This window comes from Schistocerca nitens, chromosome 5 (assembly GCF_023898315.1).
Source record: "Schistocerca nitens isolate TAMUIC-IGC-003100 chromosome 5, iqSchNite1.1, whole genome shotgun sequence".
NCBI lineage: Eukaryota > Metazoa > Arthropoda > Insecta > Orthoptera > Acrididae > Schistocerca > Schistocerca nitens.
Genome location: NC_064618.1, coordinates 865,184,067 through 865,211,007, shown reverse-complemented (window position 1 = coordinate 865,211,007; position 26,941 = coordinate 865,184,067). Strand labels below are relative to the sequence as shown.

The following is a 26,941-nucleotide window of genomic DNA, read 5'->3' as shown; positions in this document are numbered from 1 at the left end:
CAGACATATGCTCCTGGTCAGCAGTAATTGATGATGGGCAACCAAAGTAGCAAAAAATGTGTTAATGAAGGCCAAAAGTTGCAGCCCTCCACCTATTGTGTTATCCTGTCAGTTAAGGATAAAATATATGGAAACTCATTCAGCTGAGGTAGTGGACCAGCCATATACAAATGAACATATTGTAGTCTACCTTCATGTGTGTCAAATTTTCCCTGTTGCAGAAACGCATGGCAAACAAAACAGGCTCGTCTCCATTGTCTGCTGTCAGCTTTAACACTTTACCACAGAAAGAACTCACTTAATAATTTTGTGGGGACTTGAGGACATAACCTGTCCGGGCAAGGTATCGCATCACAGGAGTAATTTATTGTTGGGGATCTGTCCAGTGCAGTGCAAGTGTCGGGAACGATGGAGTGCAGTGTTCCTAATTGGATTATGCATTGTGTGAACTAAAGGACGATGGTCGGTAAAAATTGTGAGATAAAATCCCTCGATATATCTCTGAAGTACTTCACTGCTTCATATAGTGCCAAAAGATCGCGGTCGTAGGCTGACTGTAGTAGCCTCAGTCAACTTATGCAAAAAGAAATCAGGACACGCCGATGTCCCTTAACAGTCTGTTGCAAAACTGCACCAATAGCTGATTTAGTTGCATTTACTCTAATGGATAAATGGGCCGATGGCAAAGGGTGAGCCACAATGATGGATTTAGTAAGCACTCTTTGATAGGCTAGAATGCATGTGGAGTACCTGTTGGTCATTGCAGAGACTGTTTTCCCCTATTATTTTTGGCCTGCCAAAGTGTTGGTTCAGGATGTCTGGATCCTTGCAGCTTGCAAGATACGTCGCCTGTAAAAATTTATCATTTACAGAAAGCTTCTGAGTTCTCGGAACACAGCATCTGTTTAATAAGTTCAGCTCTCTCTACTTTAGGTCTGATCCCAGCCTACTGTCACCGAATGCCCCAAGAAGTTCACTGAACTGTGGCATAACTACCATTTGCCTTTGTTCAAAACAATACCTAACTTGTGATTCTTCAGCTTCTCGCAGTGTACTTCGTGTTGAAATAGTTCATGGGTGAGCCGCTGGATGTCAGTGCCCAACGGACACAATATTTGGTCAAACAATGTTGCCATCATCAGCAGTGCCCATGAACTGACTGATGGGGGAGCTGGTACCGCGCTTTTGTCTCCTCCCCTTCCCCCTCTGATTGGCTACTTCATCGGCCATCTGCATCCAGCATCCCTACCCCCACTCCTCCCATTGATACAGTGTCCTGTCCTAGGTTTGCACTCTGGTAAGCATGATGGTGGCACCTCTGCTGCTCCTTCACCTGGCCCTGAAGTCATTTCTGTGTCTGGTATCTATTTTCTCTTTTTTGACCATACCAATATTAGGATCCCATGCCTTACTAAGGATGCACCCGCTAACACGATTTATCAGCACTTCCCTTACTCGAATCTCAATAGATTCCTTAGTGACACAGTCCGAGAAGTTGGATGTCTGTGTCAGAACCTTGGTGTGGTCATAATCCATGCCATGTAAATCCGTTGGGCACAGTTCTACAGATGCCGACTTCTTAGACTGTTGCAGTCTGGTGTGCTGTTGGTGTTCTCAGCAATGATCTTGAACAGCACTCACTGTCTGACCTATGTATGTCTTCACAACATTGACAGGGCATCTGACACACCCCAGATTTCCGAAGTCCAAGGTCGTCTTTCACACTACCAAGCAGTGCCTGTGTTTTGGCTGGTGGGCAGAAGACTGTCTTCACTTGGTGTTTCTGGAGAATTCGTCCTATCTTCCAGCATAATGCGCCACAAAAAGCTATGTCCTTCTGGGACCCTCTTCTGGTTCTGCTGGTTGTACAAATAGTATAGGATGTAGGGCTCACTTAATCTGCTACTCCCTGCTGCGATTCTTCTGAAAAACCACTCTCATATGTTCAAGTTCTTGGTTGATACTTTCGTTGTCAGAGAGGGAGCGAGCCCTCTGTATCAAAGTTTTGAACACATCATTACTGTGAGACAGGTGGTGGCAACTGTCGCTATATAAGTACAGGTCAGTGCGCATCTTCTTCTGGTCCACGCAGTGGCCCAAAGTGCTGGCCACTCTTCTTTTAACCAGGACATCAAGAAAGTGGAGCAATCAATCCACTTCGACTTCCTGGTAAAACTGATATTTGGTGTTTGGAGCTGAGTTTTGTAAGGAAGTCATTCAGCTTGGCTTTCCCATGTGGCCATGTATGAAGGCGTGATTTACATTCCAGAAGGAACAGGTAGGTTTTCATTGGGGCGATTCCAGAGCTTCCTCCTGCATATGCATATTGGCGACAACTAGTGAAAGTGGGCCCCTGATGGCTACTCCTTCCGTCTGCTTGTAGTAGCCACTGTCGAAAAGAAAGTATGTGCCAAAAAGGTTGATCATATTTTCATCAAATTTCTGGCCAACAAATTCTAAGGATTCTTGTAAAGGCACTCTGGTCAAAAGAGACAACGTCGAAACTCTCAAGGATGTCGGTATCTTTAAGCTTAAAAGTTGTTAAGGCATCCCACGTAATTTACAGAGTTGCTTATATGATGTGAGCGTTTCCCAACTTAAGCCCTGAGCAAATCCTTTAGGCACTAAGTGAGTGAGAATGTCAGAGCACCAATGTTGCTAATAATGGGGCATAAAGGAATCCCATCGTTGTGAACCTTCGGCAGTCCATGAAGTCTTGGTGGAACTGATGCTGTCTGTCTTAACTTCTTAACAATCTTTCCTGGCAAGCTGGATTATTTGAGAAGCGCTGTTGTCTTCCTCTTCACCCTCTTGGTAAGATCAGTGTCGATCTTGCGGTATACACTGTCTTCTAGCAGATCTCGCATTTTTAAAGTGTCATCCTCATGAGAGTGGACCTCAGTTGCTTTGTCCTTGTCGGCTGGCAAGGCCACAAAATCAGAATCCTCTCTTAGTTTTCTTATTGCTGACCTCTCCCTACTAGAGATGTTCGGTCTCATAGGTTTTATTTATGTGACAGTGCGACAAGCTTCACAACATACTTCTGCAACTGCAGCAAAGTGTCCCATTGAACTGATAAAGTCTGTGATAGGTGCAGATTTAGGAGTGGGGTGCAAAATCGAGTCCTTTCTTAAGAACTGACACTGCATCCTCATCCAGTTCCTTGACCATGAGATTGATGATAGTCTTGCAAGAAGCATCATAAGGTTTCCTCTCTGACATATGCTCGAATTTTGATGAGACATCAAACATCAAAACGGCCGATCAGAGGGAGAGGGGAGGAGATAAAAGTGTGGCTCTGCCCTCCCCCCCCCCCTCCCCTTGGTGGGAACATAGTCATTTGCCAAAATATTGTGCCTGTTAGACACTGCCATATACTGCACTATATCTGACTTGTCCAATGTTCTAAAGATCTGATGACGATGCCCCTCAAGTTGCTGAAGAAAATCATTATATCATCCAAATAAGCGAAACAAAAAGGAAGTTTGCCAAGAACTCAACCAATAAACCGCTGCCAAGTCTGGCAGCATTTTTTAAATCGAAAAGCATGTACAAGACTCCAAACGAACTGAAAGGAGTAATTAGGGCTTCTTTGAAATCTCCTACATGGCCATAGGTAATTGTAAATAAAATTTCTCGTAATCTATCAGACTAAAGACTGGAGCACCAGTAAATGAATGAGAGAAGTCCTGGATATTCCGAATGGCATTCTATCTGATATGCTTTGTGTGTACAATGCTGTGTAGTTCTCACACATCCTATATGTATCATATTTTTTGAAACTAAGTTGGTTAGGGAAGCCCATGCAGTATCTGAAGGATGTACTATGCCCTTCTTTAATAATTCATTCATAGGTGTTTCTGCAACATGTAACCAGGGGGTAGTCACTACACTTTACAGAAGACAGTTGGACCCTCAATAGTAATTAACCTGTGCACTGTATTTCCATCAACGCCATGATTGGTATGGGTTGGAGAAGCATTAATCATATCTGAGTCATGGTGGTCATCACTCAGTGCATTGTGTCTCACTTGTGTTTCTTCAGTCCAGACTGAATGTCGTTATACAGATATGGTGGTGTAGCCTCTGCTGGTTCTAGTTGATCGACGCACATTTGGGTGCTGTGTACTACCCTCTGTACAACTGTTGCATGTCCTTATTACTTCTAGTATTCACTCTATAAGCTCTCCACAGTTTGCAATATGCAGCTGAGACTGGCACTAAGGACTCTGTCTGCAGTGGAGAACAGAAACTGGAGGTCTACTAACAATACCTAGGATTTCTTTAAGTAAATATTTACTCTTAATTTTACTTTATTTTCAACATGATTATATTAAAGCATTTTGTGGTACTTAAAATTAAAAAACAGCTGTAAATTATTCGGTATACTTACACTTAGAACGTAGCTTTAAACTGACAAGTCACCTATGTGCCAAACATTTGATTGTATATGACATGTTATGTGACAATAAAGGTTCTATTCTATCACACTTCCTGTGGGTACACCTGAAGTTACTTCTACAAATGCCAGTGACCCTCCTCTCCAGCAAAGACAACATACTTCACTTTCCCTGCCATGAAACCCTCAATTCAATCACAAATTTCGTTCGATACTCCAGATGGTAGTATTTTTGTGAGAGGTGTTTCAATAACATTCTTATTCAGTACTCGTTATGGTTTCACACATTCCTCTTCAGGCCACCAAACATGTTCTTTATCTGCTTTACTTCATAATCATTTTTGTAACAACTAACTGATGTTCACTGATCCCAGTTTCAATGTGGACATTCTCGGCGATGTCAGGGCCATCAGTTGCTAGTAGATCTAATGTATTTCCTTCAAGTGTGGTCTTCCCAGGTAAGTTTCATAATGGCCATTTAAGCTTGTTGCTTCCACCAGTTATACAATAGTATCGATTCTTGTTTGACTGCAGACTCTTCCGGTGATGTCAGTGTGATTGACGGTGCTGTGCGCTGAAGAGAGTTTTCTCTGGGTCTTTCGTTTATTCGTATGGCTGTCTAGTGAGCAATGGAAAGATCCATTAAATCGTTGACGCTTATCCTGGATACTGATACTTGCTGAAACGGTCTCGGATGCTACTTCAACTTAGATCTTGGTGAATTTGAGAAACATACAACAAGTCACTGATGATGTGAAAATTGCAGTGAAACGTATATGAATAAATATGAATCAATAATTGTGTTTTGATAGACTGCGGACCCTGTTAACATTAGTATTAGTAATTCATTCGCCCTAGGATCATGTTACAATGATTATTGTGTATGGATTGACGGTTCAGAGCTTAAAAATATTGGAATACTTGCTATCGATACTTCTGTGTTATCTTTGGGTGAGTCACAGATAGGCGTGTGTCATCGGATTCAAAGAGGTTGACAATAGTGTATATGAGACCCACCCAAAGCGATTTGTGATAAAAGCACTACATAAAACAATCTTTTTTTAACTGTTATTTTGTGTTTTGGACGTTCCTGTTTGTTGTTTGTCGATAGTGGCTTCCTTTCTTATCGTGTGACTGAAAGATTTGTGTGCATTCATACAGAAAAAGTGAATTTCAATTTTGTAGACTGATTTTCCGTAAGTTCACAGTTTCATCTATTTGGAACATTTCCACGTGAAGTCCAATCAACCTATCAAGAATGGCGGAACACTTTGGTGCTACACTCAAATGGGATCCGAAAAACCTTGAGATCCGTACTATGTCTGTCGAGAAAACTCTGGAACCATTGGTGCTTCAGGTAATTATGAACTACCGAACCAAAAATTATCACCATTTTATGTCCAGATAGGCACTGTAGGATGAAAGAGCGTATTTGGAATAATTTTGCATGAATTTTTCTTTGACTGGTAGCAGTATCTGGTAATACCGAGACTGGTTGAGGGAAGATGGACTGTGGCTCTGTTTCGCTCTAGCCGATAATTCCACAACCTAAGCCTTTTGTTGTTGATCTTATTTATTACTTTTGCAAACTCACAGGCAAACTGTCATTTTCTAACCCACTGTAGACATCGGACTATGCTATTAATCATGCATCTGTGTCCAAGAAGCTCTTTATTGTGTCATAGAGTCTTGAAAAATTTCCTTTGGTAATATGAACTGCAGTATTTATTGTTATAAGAAGGTAATAGGGCGTAGTATTGAATAAACCTCAAAATGTTGCAGTTCATGATTGTCAAGCTGCAATGTGCTGCAAGCAAAGAGAGAGCACTTCAGAACACGGCTTTAGCATTACACTTTCAGTACGAGATTCTTTGAGGTGTAACACAGGTTCTGCTTTTTCGGAAGGTTGATTAGAAAGTTTTGTAGTGAAAACCTGCCTCATATGTTACTCAGATTAATGCTGTAGAATGGAATAAAATGTAAGCTCTGAGGTGAATGAGGGAGAATGTGGAATTGTTGTTCTTTACTAAATGCTCATGCCTTAGCTTCTTATCAGGCACAGTCAGGGACCAAATGAAACTAAGATTGAAACTGACTCAAATAGTATAGACTCTGTATGGGATATGGTAGTCCTAAACTACTTTCGAATTTAAAGTGACCAGGCCCATAGACCCATGAGATGTTCATTAAAAATAGACATGGCCAATGTAGAATGAAACGGATTTAACAGGAATGAAGTTATGAGATTTTTGTGTATGTGTACAGAGACATACCAAATTAAATTGAGGTAAGTTCTGTGTCATGAATATCAGATTAAATTAAGCAGGAAGTTTTACACCATGAATGTGACAAATTGGGCACTAAATAAAAAAAAAAATTGTAAATGTCATACATACATCAGTGAAAGATACGAATGTGAGCCTTACATCCAAATCCATATAAACCGTGAGACCAGAAGACTATTTTGATGAGTAGTTGTGTTTGGAGCACAGCTCAGTACGATTGTGAAACGAGGACTGTGAGGAAGTCTGGAAAGAGAGCATTAGAAACCTTTCAGAGTGGTGTTAACGCTAGAATGTTGAACTCAAACGGAATGATTAAGGAATGAAGAAATAGTGAGAGTCAGCAAGAGAGGAAAAAGAAACTCTTGAATCAAATTGACATGAAGGCAAGTCGTAATATGAAGCAGATCATTACGTAATATTCAGTAGTTGTGCTGGAATGAAGACGGTGGCCAGGAAGTGACAACCTGAGAGGAGAAATGCATTGTACAAGCTCAGGGTTGATTGAAAACGACACATGCCAGTGCCAAAATATTATATGTCCATTAATACACCTTTGAAATCTTGGTTGTGGTGACAGAGGTCTATGTTAGGTTGAAAGGTAATAATTTGGTTGTCAGTTCATGAAGCCAACTTATATGAGTATCAAATAAAGGTCATGGTAACAGATTGTCCTGTAGCATACTGTAATGCTATATTTGAACATACTTTGCTACGTTTAACCAGCTTTTCATCATAAAAACTAAAACTCCAAGGTAAATTAAGAAAATGTTAGATAATAACAAAGTTGTCTATGAGTATTTTGATGCATATTGTGCACATATGTCATACATTAATTACAAAGAATGTTAGAAGTGTCTTCTAAGTAACGTTTAGTAACACCTTTTGTTAGGGAGACTGATCTTGTTACATGAAGTTTCTGGGCCATACACTAGGATATAAAAAAATAATTTCCTGTTACTAAGTACTAAACAAATTCCACTTCCATTGTTATACCCAGCAAATTGATGTGTTAATCACATAGTAATAATAAATAATAATACTAAGTTAATACTTTTGTTTCAGTATCAAATGATTCACTGTGTGTGTACAAACAGCAAACATTACAATTCTTAGTACACAACATAGGCTTACATCATTGATTAACATTTGATAAGGTTTAATAAATTGCCAGCAACCATTAAAAACTTGGTTTCAGATAAAGCACGGTTTAAACAGAGTTTGAAAGACTTTTTGATAGGCAACTCCTCCTACTCCATAGATGAATATCTTAACAGAGACTGTTAAGTCAGCTTAAGTAAAAATATCTGGTAGATTTCAGTTTTGACAACACTTCGCCACAAGAGTCAAGATTAGGTATTTTGCATATGATAAATTTATTAATAGTGGATAACAGTGTTTCATTCTGACGGTGTGTTAATTCTGTATTTATTAGCTGTCCCAGTTTACTGCACTGTATTAGCTTATTTTGGACTATCTCCTGACACATAATCAGGGTAGTAAGTATTATATTCCAATGTTTTATGTTTTTATTTCATAGTTTCTGACATGTTCCACACCCACGAGAATCGTCTCATTTTTTGGGTCTATGGAACGAAAACTGAATCTAACCTAATCTATTAACAAACGGCTTGCTGCTGTTTGTATTTTTTTCAAAACACTACATATTTTGCATGTAACTGAGTGTAGAAAGAGCATTGTAAAAGGAATTTCTTAAGCTGAAACTGAACTCCGCTATGAGAAAAGTCGGAGCTATGCTGCGCACTGTACGGGCAAATTTTAATCCTGCACATTGTGGAACATTTTCATAGAATGCTATCCTGTGGCTGTTGGTGTAAAATTTTTCTTTCTTTCTTCTTTCTTTCAAGTATTGTACTGATGCAAATCAGAATGTATCTTGGGGCCAGGAGGGGAGTGCAGTCTTTTAACAAGGGAACAAGTGACATAGCTTTTAGAATATAAAACAATGTGGAAAGGATAGATTACTACTCATCACATAGAGGAGATGTTGAGTTAAAGACAGGCATAATAAAAATATTAAGTTCCTGGCAGTAAATACCAAACAAAAATGTGCCTATCTGTGACTTACCGCCCCATCCATGCGGTGAGTAGCGATCTATCCTTTGCATAGTGTTGTTAGTCGGTCCTGGACTTCCTATTGTTTGCTTTAGAATATTACATGTTTATTATGGTCAGCACACCAGCTGTTGAAAATAGGCCATTGCATGAGTCCTTATATGTAGCTCTGCATATGATTCTCGTAGCGGGTTTTTGGGGAATGAGTAGCTTAATTAAGATTTACTTTGGGTGTTGCTTCCCAAGTTTCTATTCCATAGTTCAGATGTGGAAAATAAAGCATGATCTGCAGTATTTAAGACAACAATATCTTTGGAAAACTTGCTAATGATAATGACCCAAAAGTCCATTAACATTTAAGAATTCAATACTTTGTGGAATAATGTAGTTAGTGAGGCAAAAATTATCACACATGCTTGAAATGACATAGGATTTTATTGAAACCAAAAAAGTGCACAAAATGACCATCAGACGGCACCTAAAATGATACAAAAACAATAATTATCATAACTAATGATTTTTACCAAAGGCAATGTTCTTTATAACAAATGGTGAACATGTTGGCTATCATTCATAAAAAATACCTGTAGTCGAGGGTGAATTTGTGAACAGCACTGTACAGCAAATCAGTAGGCACGGAGAGAAATTTCTGTCCATTAACATACCTAATGAGAGGTAGATTTGCGACTTCAGGTAACCCCACAACCAGTAATTGCGCAAATTAATGTCTGGGGATCTGGGAGGCCAAGCTTGGTGGCAATGGTGGCTCAGCATGTGATTCTCACCAAATAATGTGCCCTAAAGATTTTTCACATGTGTAGCTATATCGGGTGACCCACGTCCTGCATAAAAGCAGGTGTTTATCAGTCAGGCAAGGGATGCTGTGATTCTCAAATGTATTGGCAAACATTGCACCAACCACACTGACAGTTTGAAAAGAAGCATCCTGCTTTTCCTCAAAGAAAAAGGGTCTGGTCACAAGTGGTGTGTCATATCTACACCTGTGGTTTCTTGTCCTGCAATGGGGTTTCCATTGGCAGGTGTAGAATTTGTGATAGCCCAAATGCTGCAGTTGTGTGTGCTGACAGTCACTTGGAGTGTGAAATAGACTTAGTCGACCTACGACACTTTAGGCAACCAGTTGTCATCTTTCCCCAGTTTTTGAAGTGGCCAGTTCATGACAATGCTGGAATTTGAGCTAATAGCATTGGAGGGTAGACTTTAGTGCTCTCGAAACAGTAGTGCGTGGAATGCTGGTGTGACATGTGACTTCACAAGCACTAATACACCATGTATATAGGAATCTAGTAATGTCTCCAGTTTTTCCTGAACTGACCAAGCAGCAGTAGCATTTGTATCTAGTTGCCCACTATGGAGCTCTGAAATTCATGAAAATTTTCTTCACAGCGACACATGTCACAAGATATTTACGCATTCGAATATCCTTCTTATGGTGATAGGATCACAAAGCTCCCATTCTCATAGTAAAGCCTTACTAACAATGTTTTTTGGCAAAGTCAACATGCCACAGTTGCTGGTTCATCTTACTCCCTCTCTCAGTACAGTTCATTTTATGCATGATTACCTGATATCACTGATATTTTGGTATCCAGGGCCATCTGTTGGCTGCTTTTACCACTGGTTTTGCTACAAATCACACTTATACACACTTGCTGGTGGAATTGACAGGTGTATGTCATACATGACGGCTTTCCTTACCAAAGTAAAGTATTCATTGAATATGTTTGGATCTTCAAGTTGATCTTTAATGTACTTATCATTGTGTTAATAATAAATTCGATACAGGATTTGTCTGTGCATGTTCTAAAACTTCTGTACATGCTGTACTGGTTTCTATAATGTTTATTTTTTGTTTTCTTCCATTATGTGGGGAAGAATGTTATAGGACATAATGCCATTAATGTCTGAAAGAGAGTGTAATGATGCTGTTAACTTAACAAGTTAGAATAATGAAACAATGGGAACTCCAGATGGGAATATCAACAGTGTAGGAAAAGACAGATCGCTGCTTACTGTAAAGAAGACACATTAAGTTGCAGTTGTTTTATTATAAACAGATGAAAGCCACACTTAAATACTACTTTTCTACATAGTTGCCATTTAAATTAAGGCACTTATCGTAGCGATGGACGAGCTTAGAAATTCCTTCGTCGTAAAATTCGGCCACCTGCGCCTTCAACCACGTGGCGACTGTCTTTTGGGACAGAAAAGGTGTGATTTTTGTGGATTTCCTGGAAAGAGCCACTACAATAAACTCTCAAAGGTATTGCCAAACTCTGCACAACCTCAGAAGAGCAATACAAAACAAGTTCAGGGGAAAGTTGGGCTCAATGATCTTGCTGATTCACGACAACGCCCGGGCCCACACGGCAAATGCCACTCGTGAAGTTCTCGAATCTTTTAAGTGGGAGTTGTGTCCTCATCCGCCGTTCAGTCCCGACCTGGCACCGAGCGACTTCCACTTATTCCCAGCAGTGAAGAAGTGGTTGGCTATGCAGCGTTTTGATGACGACGCACAGCTTCAAGAAGAGGTAACCACGTGGTTGAAGGCGCAGGCGGCCGGATTTTACGACGAAGGAATTTCCAAGCTCGTCCATCGCTACGATAAGTGCCTTAATTTAAATGGCAACTATGTAGAAAAGTAGTATTTATGTGTGGCTTGCATCTGTATATAATAAAACAATTTTCCAATACTTTATTTATTTTTAATTCCAAAACTTAATGTACTTTGTGGATAGCCCTCGTATATCAAAATCACATGACTTCTGTCACCACAGTGTACATTTTTATTTGTTTTTTTTTTTTTAATCACAGTATGTGGTAGGTGTGTTTACGTGCATATCTGTGTGTTATTTGTACATAAAAATTGATGTTAATATATCTTATAGTAATTACTGTGTTGTTAGTCAAAGGTGACAGCGACTGACTGCAACTGGTAGGTCTCATGGAGTTCGTTTGTTCTAACTATTTCGGTCAGGTTAGGTTTCCAATAATAGCTACAATAGTTGGTTTTTGCTTTCTGGTATTGCTGTCTTCCTTTGTACTACATAGGTCACATGAAATTTCCTATACAAATTTTTTATGCGACTTGTGTTTTTGTGGCATTGCAGTCTTTGTTTGAACCATGTCAGTCAAGTAAAATGTCTGTTACCGGCTTTTGGAGCAATGTATGGTTCTGTGGTATCTTGGACTTCGTTTGTGTTACATACATCAAGCAAAATTTTTGATCTCAATATTTTTGCAGATTTATTTTTGTGTTCATAACACAGAGTTAACTTTTTATGTTTGCATTTATTGAGGTTAAGTGGATTTTTGAGGATTTTCCTTGCTAGATTTTTGCATTAGTTTTTCTTCAGTATGTCTTTAATATTAGGAATGTAATATTTTGTTGATTCCCACTCAAAGTCTTTAATTCATGAAGTTGCCCCATTAGTTTCAACTTTTTTTTCCAGCTAAACATATTTTGTATATTTTTCACCTTTAGTGCATGATGTCATGGCCAACATACTGTATAAGGGTAAAATGACAATGTCTGCCATCTTGATGTTGTTTAGGGACAAACTCACAGACAGTATCAGACATTTTGGCAGTTGCGATTGTCCTTGTGATCTGATCATGATACAGAAGATACATTAATGCAACTCACACACACGACTGCAGTCTCAGGCAAGTGAAACCCTACTGTGAGCAGCAGCAACAGTGCATGATGGGAGTGGCAACTGGGGGGGGGGGGGGTAATGAGGAGACTGAGGAGGGGAGGGGAGAGATAGTATAGTGAAGTGCTGTAGGTTAGAGGGGGGGCAGGGGAGAGGTGGGAACGAGGGGGATGGGTAGGGGGGAGGGAGTAGTGGAAAAGGAGAGCAATAAAAAGACTGAGTGTGGTAGTGGAACGATGGCTGTGTAGTGCTGGAATGGCAACAGGGAAGGGGCTGGATGGGTGAGGACAGTGACTAACGAAGGTTGAGGCTGGGTAGGTTACAGGAACATAGGATGTGTTGCAGGGAAAGTTCCCACTTGCGCAATTCGGAAAAGATGGTGTTGGTGGGAAGGATCCATATGGCACAGGCTGTGAAGCCATCACTGAAGTGAAGGAATCATGTCTGGCAGCGTGATGTTAGTGACCGGACAGGAGTAGGTGTTGGTGGTGGGAGGATGTAAGGGACAGGTCTTGCACCTACGTCTATTACAGGGGTATGAGCCATGAGGTAAGGGAGTGGGAGCAGGGGTTGTGTAAGGATGGACAAGTGTAATGTGTAGGTTCCGTGGACAATGGAATACCACTGTGGGAGGGGTGCAAAGGGTAGTGAGCTGGACATTTCTCATTTCAGGGCACGACGAGAGGAAATCGTAATTCAGTTGCTCCAGTCCTGGGTGGTACTGAGTTAGGAGGGGAATGCTCCTATGTGGCCAGACGGTGGGACTTTGGGATGTGGTGGGAGACTGAAAAGATAAGACACAGCCCTTCGGCATATTTCGAGAGAGACTGCTCGTCACTGAAGATGCGACAACCATGGGTGGCTAGGCTGTATGGAAGGCACTTCTCGGTATGGAACAGGTGGCAGCTGTTGAAGTGGAGGTATTGCTGGTGGTTAGTAGGTTTGATATGGACTGAGGTTCTGATGTAGATATCTTTGAGGTGGAGGTCAACATCTAGGAAGGTGGCTTGTTTGGTTTGAGTAGGACCATGTGAAACAAATGGAGTAGAAGTTGTTGAGGTTTTGGAGGAATGTGGATAGGGTGCCCACATCTTGTTCCAGATAACAAAGATGTCATCAACCAGGTGAGGGCTTTAGGATTCTGGATTTTTAGGAAGGATTCCTCTAGATTGCCCATGAATAGGTTGGCATAAGATGGTGCCACATGGGTGCCCATAGGCGTACCCTGGATTTGTTTGTAGGTAATGCTTTCAAAGGATAAGTAATTGTGAGTGAGGATATAGTTGGTCATGGCGACTAGGAAGGAGGTTGTTGGTTTGGAATATGTCGGGCATTGGGAAAGGTAGTTTCAATAGCAGTAAGGCCATGGGCATTAGGAATGTTAGTGTAAAAGGAGGTGGCATTAATAGTGATGAGCAGGGCACCGTGTGGTAAAGGGACAGGAATTGTGGAGAGTTGGTGGAGGAAATGGTGGGTATCTCTTATATACAAGGGTAGGTTCCAGGTAATAGGTTGAAGGTGTTGATACAAGAGAGCAGAGATTCTCTCAGTGAGGGCACAGTAACTGGCCACAATGGGGCATCCTGGGTAGTTACGTTTATGGACTTCAGGAAGCACATAGACGGTAGGAGTGGTAGGGGTGAGTAAAGAAATGGACTCCGGGGAGAGGTTCTGGGATGGGCTTAAGATTTTGAGTAGCGACTGGAGATCCTGCTGGAGTACTGGAATGAGGTCACTGTCACAAGGTTTGTAGGTGGAAGTATCTGACAGCTGGTGGAGTCCTTCCGCCAGGTAATCCTTGTGGTTCAAAACAACAATGATGGAGCCTCTGTCCGCTTGTTGGATTACAAGGTTGGGGTCAGTTTTTAGATGGTGGACTGTTATTATTTCTGCAGATGTAAGGTTAGTTTTATGTTGAGAGATTTGGGGAATGACGATGAGGCAAGGTTCGAGTTTAAGAAACTCAGGAAAGTTAACAGGGGGTGGTTTGGGGGCAGTGGGAGTGGATCATGGTTGGATGGAGGAGTGAACTGAGTTAGGCAAGGTTCAATATTGGTCTTTGGTTGAGTCTGACTGTTAGGGTCGGTGGTGAAAAAGTTTTTCCACTGTAGGGACCGGTAGAAGGAGAGAAAGTCTTAAACAAATACTGCATGACTGAATTTAGGAGTGGGGAAAAAGGTGAGACCTCTGGAAAGGACTGATATTTCTGTGGGGCTAAGGCATCTGGAGGAAAGGTTCATGACTGTGTTCCAGGTCTGTTTAGGTTGTGGATTCTATGTGGTGGTGAGAGGAAGTTCTGGAGGGTGGGGTAAGTGTAGTAGGTTTGCAAGACAGGGTTTGTCAGCTATGCGGGGATGTGAGGGAGGTTTGAAGGGGACATGGCTCACGGAATCCCATCTAATGGCCTTACCATCAAATTACCCATCTCTGGCTGCCACCACTCCTTCCACGTTTTCCACGTTACTTCCAGAATAGAACTTAAGTGGCTGCTAGCTGGGGACTGTACAACTGGTCCTTATTAGTGTAGCGATCTGGCCTAAGATTTTCTCTCAATATTTCATTTTCTTTGATACACCGAGAAGATAATACGTAATCTTTCTCACCTGTTATTCCTGTTAGTCGTTTATTTCCATTCTGGTAGTCTGAATCTGTGGATTTCACTAGTAACTATAACAACGTTGATCATTTGCAAATCCAATCAACCACGTAATCAAGACAGTGATTGGCATTCATCCGTTCGGCTTTACTCTGCTCAGCTCATATAGCCCCGTCCCCTTTTGTCTGTGGAAAGTTTATTTCTAGATGCGACGAGGATTCTCCTGACAGAGACATCATGTACACTATGCTCGCATTCAAAAATCAACTTATGATTCATTCAGAAATCAACTTAAAATGTGTTCAAAAATGTTCAAAACCAACAGGGATGCATTTCAAAATCATATGAACAGTCAATAGACCAATGTGCGCTGGATGATAGGCGCTTTGTGAAACAAGTTACTTTTCCTCAAGAATATGAATTTGGCACCACCTTTTCCCAGTAGCATCTAGTTGCTTGCACAGCCAACAGCCGCATTCCTGTAGCCAGGAGCGAGAGAATCTACTACTCAAAAGCTACGCAACTGCGCATGCGTTCGCTCGTAACTGCTAAAATGAATCTAATGTAAACAGTTGTGACTTCACGCTGATCGGAGGCAAATTGTTGTTATGAAGCATTGCATAGTCTTCTTAAAGCCTTTGACACATTTTGCTGTTGGCAGATGCTTGCACGAGCACTGTGTGTCGTTGTTGTGTACGGCACATTTCCTTTGGAATTTAAGTTATTTTCGATTTTTTCTCTCATTTATGTTTTATTGTTGAAGTATTATTCTGCAGTAGCGGGATACAGTAGTATCCTTTGTTAGAGTATCGGTTCTGACCAGTCAAAATTACAAAAATTTAACAGGAAAGTAAAACAATGAAAAATTCCCGGAATTATAAAAAATCTGTTGCCAATAACTACTTAAAAAAACTCATAAAAACACAAATCCTAGCAAACAGCGCTTCGTAACCCCAATGACTCACTAACCTCATTCAAAAATAATTTTGAAACATCAATATACAACACTAGAGAGCATCACCAAAAACTCCAAAACACCTTCTCTTCGAACATTATCCATTTCAGATAGACCGCACTACCTTTACATCACATAACAGAACTAAGATACTTCACAGACTCTCAAAATTGACAACCAGTACCCCATGTTTTGGTTGATATGGGCAAACTGTCCAATAGTGAGGAATAAATTTGTGATTTTTATGTTTCTTCCATGGGAAACTTTATCCTCCTTGCTCAAGAATTGGTTTACCAAGAATTATTTGCTTTTGCCCTTGAAGGTTAAGAGGGAAATTAAAAAAGTCGTGTATGATCTGTTTTTGTCTTAAGTTAATATTGCAGTTAATTTTAAAACATTTTACTTTATAATTAATAATATATCATTAAAATTACTCTGGTTTTACTCATTTTACTAAGGTTTGAAGCTCCTCTTTTTGGTCTTCCATGTTTTTGATTTAAAAACTGGGTTCCAAAAGAACCTAGTTTTTACTTTGATTTTGTTGTATACGTAGATTTGATTTCTTACCATGTCTAATAGAATGGGGGGGAGGGGGACACACACACACACAAATAATTACCAATTTGTGCTGTGTAATCAGCTAGTTTTAAATATTTTTAGGTCACAACATTGGTCAATACCAAAGGCCCTTCAAAAAAGAAGAAAGGTAGATCAAAACGGGCCCACGTACTTGTTGCAGCAGTTGAAAAAGCCACAGAAAACTTTATTGAAAAAGGAGAAATGATAGCATATGAGAATCCAGATATAAAGCAAGAGATGCTTGCTGCTGTAGAAGAGGTTCGAAAAACAGGTATGTTTCAAGGAACACTGCAGTTCTAAAATAGTTTGTTATGGGATATATGTTCCATTTTTTTTCCTTCTGCAAAACACTGTTTTTCTTGTTACCTAAACATGTTTCAGCACCTGTGTTTTGTGTGGCTTTTGGTCATTGTTTGTGAAATAACTTGTGAATATTGTTTTAGTGTTTCAAACAGTAATACATACTTTTGCAACAAAAATTGGAATCATCTCATTAAATTTTGTTCTGTCAGTGCTTGACTGGGTGGAAAGCTTTCTGTCATTCTTGGTAGAAATGACCGAACAGTATTTAAAAAAAAAATTACGCATAAAGGTAACAACTCATCAATTACCTAAGGTATTGAGTCATTGAAAGACACAAAAACAACAAAGAGAACTTTACTACATGCAGAGGAATCCTTTTTTGAGTTAGAGTACTCTCCCTCCCTCCCTCCCCCCCTCCCCCCTCCCCCCCTCCCCCCTCCCCCCTCCCCCAATGCCTCTCTCTACAGGCACATAAGTGTGTGTGTGTGTGTGTGTGTGTGTGTGTGTGTGTGTGTGTCCTTTTGAAGATTTTATCTTCTTTCTGCCACCTTCTTGTTGTTTTCATTTTTGACTTTCTAATTTAGACGATTGTATCCTTCAGTGCAACTGCAACACGTGTCCTTAAGTGTAACTTACAGGTGTTCACTTACCATCTCTATAAGCTTGATTTCTTAAAAAAAATAGCTTTGAAGATAGATATCACTGTATTTAGTTTCATTTTGGCTTTTACTGTTCTTTCAAAGAATTCTTGACAGCAAAGCTATTGCTTTCTAACTAGATGTTCCCAGTAGTATCTATGGCAAGATATCAGTACTGTCTCAGGCATGACCATGACTTATTTCTAGGCAGTAACACACAGTTTGTTTACAAACCAATACTTTTGCATTCAATTCTGGAGTGTCAATTTACGATGTAACTCTTTCTAGTGGCAAACTTGTAATAATGGAATTACAGGTTATAGGTGAAAGGTTTGGGGCAGTTAAACTCAAGGGTGAGCTCTATATCTGCCCTTACCTTTTCATTTATATGTGGAGTAGGGAAGTTCTGGGAATATTGTTCCACCTGTAGAAAGGAGCATTAGAAGTTATGCATATAGATGAAATAAAATGAGTAATAGCAAATTTAATTGAGCTAATTTATTAATTATAATTTTAATTTATTAAAAGGGAGCATCAGTGAATAATTAGTTTGCAATGGCCAAATTGTGGAGGATAAAACTTGTAGGGAAGTCCTTGGATTAACTACAGTAAGTAGTTTAAATTGGATATAGGCTGCAGTAGTTATGCAGAGATAGAGACATGTACGTGATAGACTAGCTACATCACACCAGTTTGTGAACTGAAACCAGCAGCAGCAACAATACCTTTTACATGTTAATATCTCCTTATTTGGGTAGATATTGTCATCTCATTTGAATACATTAATATACATTCTGAATTGTTGCTGCAACCACAATGGATCTGTTTGCTTATGACCATTATTTGTAATGTCTCTGTTCCTTGTCTTTGTCTGTGTGTCTTTCCATCACATTTTTTAATCCTGTGTGGTGGTCATTAACCCATCAACGTAATGATTTTTTTTTCCAAATTGTCTTCCAAAACATCTTTTTATTAATGAAAAACATTCTGTACTGAATGAAATTACGTATTGACATATAAAGATAGCTTTTAAGGCCCAAAATAATGAGTTACAAAAGTTTGAGATCACCAGTAATAAAATCCTGATTATACATGTGCACTGGACGTGTATCTTGAAACTTGAAGTCATTTTTAGTTTATTTGTAGCTTTGAAGAGTAACCAAGTATTTCACAACAGTTTCCTGTGAACATAAATCTGGGAGGAGCTGGCTGGAGCACAGTGGATGTATTTTTTTCATACCACCAATGAGCACTTGTCATTCCTCTGATGAACTGTCATCACTTTCAGTCTCTTATGACGTAATGTCATGTTCTTCTTCACTTTCTGAGGTGCTAAATCCAATGTCAAACTTAGGATCACTATGGCCACCCTTTTTTGAAAGCATTGCCTAAACAACAATACAGGAAAGAGGCTGAGAGTGCGCATTTTGTTGTCAAATATCCAAAGCTGTACACAGTAAAGACGTTATGTAGTGGTGACCACCTCAGCCAAAACACGACAGCCAGGCTACAAATGTAGGACCAGATGCTCTCTATTGGCCAAACACGTAACTATCAGTGCTGAAATGAATATAAGTAGGGTTCTTAAGGTGCCCTAGTATACTCAGGATTTTAAATTTCTGTCAAAATAATAGAAATGAGGTAACCTGGGTTTTAACATTAAGGGGTTAAAGTTTATATGGTTTTGTGGGTACCAGGAGCCTTTTAGCCTGGACACTGATCATTTATAGTCGATTTGTTTATCATAACACAGCTCTTAGCACTGTATAGAGAGAGGTTATACACTGAAGCGCCAAAGAAACTGGTATAGGCATGCGTATTCAGATACAAAGATATGTAAACAGGCAGAATACGGCCCTTTGGTCGGCAATGCCTATAAGACAACAAGTGTCTAGCCCAGTTGTTAGATCTATTACTGCTACTACAATCGCAGGTTATCAAGATTTAAGTGAGTTTGAACATGGTGTTACAGTTGGCGCATGTGCAATGGGACACAGCATCTCTGAGGTAGTGATGAAGTGGAGATTTTCCCGTATGACCATTTCACGAGTGTACTGTGAATATCAGGAATCTGGTAAAACGTCAAATCTCTGACATCGCTGCGGCCGCAAATAGATCCTCCAAGGACGGGACCAACGAAGACTGAAGAGAATCATTCAGTGTGACAGAAGTGCAACCCTTCTGCAAATTGCTGCAGCTTTCAATGCTGGGCCATCAACAAGTGTCACCCTGCGGAACACCCAATGAAACATCATCGATATGCTCTTTTGGAGCCAAATGCCCACTTTCGTACCCTTGATGACTCACAACACAAAGTTTTATGTCTCTCCTGGGCCCATCAACACTGGCATTGGACTGTTGATGGCTGGAAACATGTTGCCTGATCGGACAAGTCTCATTCCAAATCGTATCAAGTGGATGGACGTGTACAGGTATGGAGACAACCTCCTGAATCCATGGACCCTGCATGTCAGCAGGGGACTGTTTAAGCTGGTGGAGGCTCTGTAATGGTGTAAGGCACGTGCAGTTGGAGTGATATGAGACCCTTGATGTGTCTCTGACAGGTGACACATATGTAAGCATCCTGTCTGATCACCTGCATCCATTCATGTCCATTGTGGATTCCAACGAACTTGGAAAATTCCAGCTCGGCAGACGTCCAGAATTGCTACAGAGTGGCTCTAGGAACACTCTTTTGAGTTTAAACACTTCCACTGGCCACCAAACTCCCCAGACTCGAACATTACTGAGCATATCTGGGATGCCTTGCAATGTGCTGTTCAGAATTGATCTCCAGCCCCTCATGCTCTTAAGGATTTATGGACAGCCCTATAGGATTTTTGGTGTCAGTTCCCTCCAGCACTACTTCAGACAGTAGTTGAGTCCATGCCACATTTTGTTGTGGCACTTCTGCGTGCGTACGGGGGCCCTACACGATATTAGGCTGGTCTTCTTTGGCTCTTCAGTGTATGACAGGCAACATTCCTTTGTTACGTGTGTAATTGCAATTTTGTCACAGTTCAGGTGCACTGAAAATGCCTGGACTTCAGACACAGACAAGAAAAAGTCTTTCTCAAGGCCAGATAACATACTGACTAGCAATGGATCTGTGTGCACTCTTTGTCGGATGTTATTTTCATAGAAGTAAGACCAGCTCTTCCAAAAACCCTGTTACAAACCATAATGCACATTACATGAGATATGTTCCTTAAATGTGTTCCTGATTAATGATTAGCTTGTTGAACTACACAAATGCATCAATCTGCTACAGTATATTACAGTTCATTGTTTGCAACAGTTCTATCATTAAGGATGAAGCTAGTGATTTCTCTCCTTTGTTACTGATTGTTTTGCTCGACACTCATGTCAACTTTTTTCCCTGTATTTTTTAGGACTTCAGAGGACCAGTTACCATTTTTTTCTTCCTATATTGGAATTCTTCCACCTGTAATACTTGTATTTTGAAACTGTCACGTGCATCTGTTGTTTCTTCTCTTACATTGTTTCTTTCAAGTGCTTCAAATGGCTCTAAGCACTATGGGACTTATCATCTAAGGTTATCAGTCACTTAGACTTAGAACTACCTAAACCTAACTGACCTAAGGACATCATACACATCCATGCCCGAGATAGGATTCGAACCTGCGACCGTAGCAGCAGCGCGGTTCCGGATTGAAGCGCCTCGAACTGCTCGGTCACAGCGGCCGGCCATTGTTTCTTTGTAAATCTTTCTTTACCTCCTGAACCTAACTCATAGTTGACTTTTTTTTTAAAGCTAATGTGTTTATTTACGTGCACTTGTTGTAAATATACCTTAAATCTGAACTTTTTTTAAAATAGGTGACGCGATGAGTGTGGCAGCTCGTGAATTTGCAGATGATCCTTGTTCATCACTGAAAAGGGGCAACATGGTACGAGCAGCCCGGAACCTTTTATCAGCTGTTACCAGGCTGCTCATACTCGCAGACATGGTCGATGTGCATCTTTTGTTAAAGTCTCTTCGAGTGGTTAGTATTCTGACAAATAGCATTATTATAGTAGTACCTTAAGTTTAGAGTAAATTTTCCAAGAAAGGTAGGTTGTGGCTGTACCCATACAATGTAGAATGGGCACTGCATGTGTATATTTCTATAGGAATCAACAGTGTGTGCATCAAGAACAGTGAAAGTAAACGTAACCACTCACTGAATAGTCGTGTTGAGAGTAGACAGGCAGGCACAGACTCAAGACTCAGGCCACAGTTGAGCTTTTGACCAGTGGCCTTGTGGAGAGATAATGGTGGAGGGCATTTGCTTTCTTCTAAGCTTTGAACTGATTTGCCTAGCCAGCTGTAGAAGGAGTTACAGTTCAACATGGATTTTGAGCCATGGTACAACTTGGCATTTTGCACACTAAGAAAATTATTTCCTTGGGTGAAAGCAGCAATAAGTGATACAAAACATGATTGAAAGTTTGCTAATGTGAATCCTTTTTTTGTTGGTTGGCACAAATTGCTGATTATCTCTTATTTTACAAATAATTTTGCCATTTTCAAACATTTCTTCTTGAGCCAATCTTGCAATATCATCTTCAGCCTTTTCAGTGTATAACAACTTGTTTCCATGCACATCTCATCACAAAATGTAAACAAGTTGAACCATCTCAAAATTTAGTTTTTCTTGGACGCTGAAGGCTTGCATATGTTGCAAGTCATTTTGCTGTTCCAACAATTCAATGTTGTTGTTGTTGTGGTCTTCAGTCCCGAGACTGGTTTGATGCAGCTCTCCATGCTACTCTATCCTGTGCAAGCTTCTTCATCTCCCAGTACCTACTGCAGCCTACATCCTTCTGAATCTGCTTAGTGTATTCATCTCTTGGTCTCCCTCTACGATTTTTACCCTCCACGCTGCCCTCCAATGCTAAATTTGTGATCCCTTGATGCCTCAAAACATGTCCTACCAACCGATCCCTTCTTCTAGTCAAGTTGTGTCACAAACTTATCTTCTCCCCAATCCTATTCAATACCTCCTCATTAGTTACGTGATCTACCCACCTTATCTTCAGCATTCTTCTGTAGCACCACATTTCAAAAGCATCTATTCTCTTCTTGTCCAAACCGGTTATCGTCCATGTTTCACTTCCATACATGGCTACACTCCATACAAATACTTTCAGAAACGACTTCCTGACACTTAAATCTATACTCGATGTTAACAAATTTCTCTTCTTCAGAAACGATTTCCTTGCCATTGCCAGTCTACATTTTATATCCTTTCTACTTCGACCATCATCAGTTATTTTACTCCCTAAATATCAAAACTCCTTTACTACTTTAAGTGTCTCATTTCCTAATCTAATCCCCTCAGCATCACCCGATTTAATTTGACTACATTCCATTATCCTCGTTTTGCTTTTGTTGATGTTCATCTTATATCCTCCTTTCAAGACACTGTCCATTCCGTTCAACTGCTCTTCCAAGTCCTTTGCTGTCTCTGACAGAATTACAATGTCATCGGCGAACCTCAAAGTTTTTACTTCTTCTCCATGAATTTTAATACCTACTCCAAATTTTTCTTTTGTTTCCTTTACTGCTTGCTCAATATACAGATTGAATAACATCGGGGAGAGGCTACAACCCTGTCTCACTCCTGTCCCAACCACTGCTTCCCTTTCATGCCCCTCGACTCTTATAACTGCCATCTGGTTTCTGTACAAATTGTAAATAGCCTTTCGCTCCCTGTATTTTACCTCTGCCACCTTCAGAATTTGAAAGAGAGTATTCCAGTTAACATTGTCAAAAACTTTCTCTAAGTCTACAAATGCTAGAAACGTAGGTTTGCCTTTTCTTAATCTTTCTTCTAAGATAAGTCGTAAGGTTAGTATTGCGTCACGTGTTCCAACATTTCTACGGAATCCAAACTGATCTTCCCCGAGGTCCTCTTCTACCAGTTTTTCCATTCGTCTGTAAAGAATTCGCGTTAGTATTTTGCAGCTGTGACTTACTAAACTGATTGTTTGGTAATTTTCACATCTGTCAACACCTGCTTTCTTTGGGATTGGAATTATTATATTCTTCTTGAAGTCTATGGGTATTTCGCCTGTCTCATACATCTTGCTCACCAGATGGTAGAGTTTTGTCTGGACTGGCTCTCCCAAGGCCATCAGTAGTTCTAATGGAATGTTGTCTACTCCCGGGGCCTTGTTTCGACTCAGGTCTTTCAGTGCTCTGTCAAACTCTTCACACAGTATCTTATCTCCCATTTCATCTTCATCTACATCCTCTTCCATTTCCATAATATTGTCCTCAAGTACTTCGCCCTTGTATAAACCCTCTATATACTCCTTCCACCTTTCTGCCTTCCCTTCTTTGCTTAGAACTGGGTTTCTGTCTGAGCTCTTGATATTCATACAAGTGCTTCTTTTCTCTCCAAAGGTCTCTTTAATTTTCCTGTAGGCAGTATCTATCGTACCCCTAGTGAGACAAGCCTCTACATCCCAACATTTGTCCTCTAGCCATCCCTGCTTAGCCATTTTGCACTTCCTGTCGATCTCATTTTTGAGACATTTGTATTCCTTTTTGCCTGCTTCATTTACTGCATTTTTATATTTTCTCCTTTCATCAATTAAATTCAATATTTCTTCTGTTACCCAAGGATTTCTATTAGCCCTCGTCTTTTGACCTATTTGATCCTCTGCTGCCTTCACTACTTCATCCCTCAGAGCTACCCATTCTTCTTCTACTGTATTTCTTTCCCCCATTCCTGTCAATTGTTCCCTTATGCTCTCCCTGAAACTCTCTACAACCTCTGGTTCTTTCAGTTTATCCAGGTCCCATCTCCTTAAATTCCCACCTTTTTGCAGTTTCTTCAGTTTCAATCTGCAGTTCATAACCAATAGATTGTGGTCAGAATCCACATCTGCCCCTGGAAATGTCTTACAATTTAAAACCTGGTTCCTAAATCTCTGTCTTACCATTATATAATCTATCTGATATCTTTTAGTATCTCCAGGATTCTTCCAGGTATACAACCTTCTTTTATGATTCTTGAACCAAGTGTTAACTATGATTAAGTTATGCTCTGTGCGAAATTCTACAAGGCGGCTTCCTCTTTCATTTCTTCCCCCCAATCCATATTCACCTACTATGTTTTCTTCTCTCCCTTTTCCTACTGACGAATTCCAGTCACCCATGACTATTAAATTTTCGTCTCCCTTCACTACCTGAATAATTTCTTTTATCTCGTCATACATTTCATCAATTTCTTCATCATCTGCAGAGCTAGTTGGCATATAAACTTGTACTACTGTAGTAGGCATGGGCTTTGTGTATATCTTGGCCACAATAATGCGTTCACTATGCTGTTTGTAGTAGCTAACCCGCATTCCTATTTTTTTATTCATTATTAAACCTACTCCTGCATTACCCCTATTTGATTTTGTATTTATAACCCTGTAATCACCTGACCAGAAGTCTTCTTCCTCCTGCCACCGAACTTCACTAATTCCCACTATATCTAACTTTAACCTATCCATTTCCCTTTTTAAATTTTCTAACCTATCTGCCCGATTAAGGGATCTGACATTCCACGCTCCGATCCGTAGAATGCCAGTTTTCTTTCTTCTGATAACGACGTCCTCTTGAGTAGTCCCTGCCCGGAGATCCGAATGGGGGACTATTTTACCTCCGGAATATTTTACCCAAGAGGACGCCATCATCATTTAATCATACAGTAAAGCTGCATGTCCTCGGGAAAAATTACGGCTGTAGTTTCCCCTTGCTTTCAGCCGTTCGCAGTACCAGCACAGCAAGGCCGTTTTGGTTAATGTTACAAGGCCAGATCAGTCAGTCATCCAGACTGTTGCCCCTGCAACTACTGAAAAGGCTGCTGCCCCTCTTCAGGAACCACATGTTTGTCTGGCCTCTCAACAGATACCCCTCCGTTGTGGTTGCACCTACGGTACGGCCATCTGTATCGCTGAGGCATGCAAGCCTCCCCACCAACGGCAAGGTCCATGGTTCATGGACAAGGAGATTTAGCTTGGCTTGTCCCAAAGAAGTTCCAATCAGCCTTGCTTACAAATCATTCATGATTACATAAGTTGAAAAAGTTCTTGAAATTTATGTGATGGGCAGAGAACTGTCATTGAAATAATGGAAATAGCAGCAGTTTTTTGCAGTTGTATTCTAAAGGTGCCTGATCAGCCTTGTCAAATAAACATTCTCAACAACAATGTCGTTCGTGCTTGAGGGAATAACTGGTCGTGCAGATGTTCAAATTTTGATTAGCTTCAGCACCTCTGTAATGAGCTTTGAATGGGTGTAAAGTGACCTGGCTATTCTCCCAGTGGAAATAAAGTAATTATTTACTTGTAATTTTTGCTACCAGAAAAGTGACTGGTACAAATAATTATCCCACACAGTCACGGTTCACAAACGTAGCCATGGCCAAAAATAAAAAGGAAACAAAGTAGATTCCAGTTCATATGGAAATTGATTCTCGTGCATCCATTTATGACAAGTACACATTTACCGTGACAAAGTTGTTTACTTTTGAAGATAAATGTTGTTGTCTCTTAAAGAAAATATACCAACGAGTGAAAAGAAGTGCTTAGGAGATAAAACGTCTCCTCTTTCTAATATAACTGGTTGGAACAGAAAGTATTGACCACTATTTTCAGATATTTGACCTTGAACATAGGTAAAATTTGATGATTGAATTTAAGACACCAGCCTAGGTCCAGATATCTCAATAACTAAAGAAGCTTGAAAGTTATTATTAATCATGTGGTCTAACATCAACTTTCGCGAAATACAAATCAAATATCATGACATAAAAATGTTTTGGGCAGGAGATATCAATGGTTGAAACTGGGGTGACTTATGTGTGGTAGGTCCATTTTGCCCACTTTGAGCACCATCTGACGAAAATGTGCTACCTCATTTACGTTGTACTTGCTAAACCTGAACTTAGCACTAAAAGTTGAGTAAACACACCAATTTTCAGCTTTCTCACTGCACTAATCAATTTATAAAGAGTCGTCAAATATGATGATTTATTTGTGATAATATGCTCTTCGGCTGAGTGACCTTGAAGCTCATGGCCCTGGTGCCAAAAGTACAGCATATATTGAGCTAAAACTTTGCAGAACTTTCTTTGAGATGTGCCTGCAGCATTGGTAAAAGTTTTAACTAAATTAGAGATGGTCAGGTGGGAACCTCTGGTTGAATTGACCCTTACATGCAAGGGGAATGTCAGGACATTCACATTTATGTGATGTATACACAAAAGTTGTACATTCCATATTACATACAGAGGGAAGCTTCTGAAGTACACCTGTGTGTAATATTTATACTTTTAAAGGAATTTTTTATTACGTTTCTAAGGCAAATTCACTTCAACTCAATATTTAATGGGCACTTCAGTATAAGTAACTTTTAGGCTTCATTTTAAAATTT

General features: G+C 40.2%; 1 protein-coding gene across 2 annotated transcripts in view; it reads left to right on the top strand.

Annotated features, from left to right (window-relative positions):
* The first annotated feature begins 5,381 nt into the window (after window positions 1-5,381).
* Window positions 5,382-26,941, top strand: part of LOC126259354 (catenin alpha) — a 154,549-nt gene continuing 132,989 nt past the window's right edge. The window contains exons 1-3 of one of the 2 annotated variants that reach the window (XM_049956080.1): window positions 5,382-5,756; window positions 16,646-16,835; window positions 21,346-21,512. In XM_049956080.1, the coding sequence (XP_049812037.1) occupies window positions 5,658-5,756; window positions 16,646-16,835; window positions 21,346-21,512 (456 nt within the window). In that variant the 5' untranslated portion in view covers window positions 5,382-5,657. The remainder of the gene's footprint in view (window positions 5,757-16,645; window positions 16,836-21,345; window positions 21,513-26,941) is intronic. The other variant, XM_049956081.1, reaches the window with a different exon arrangement.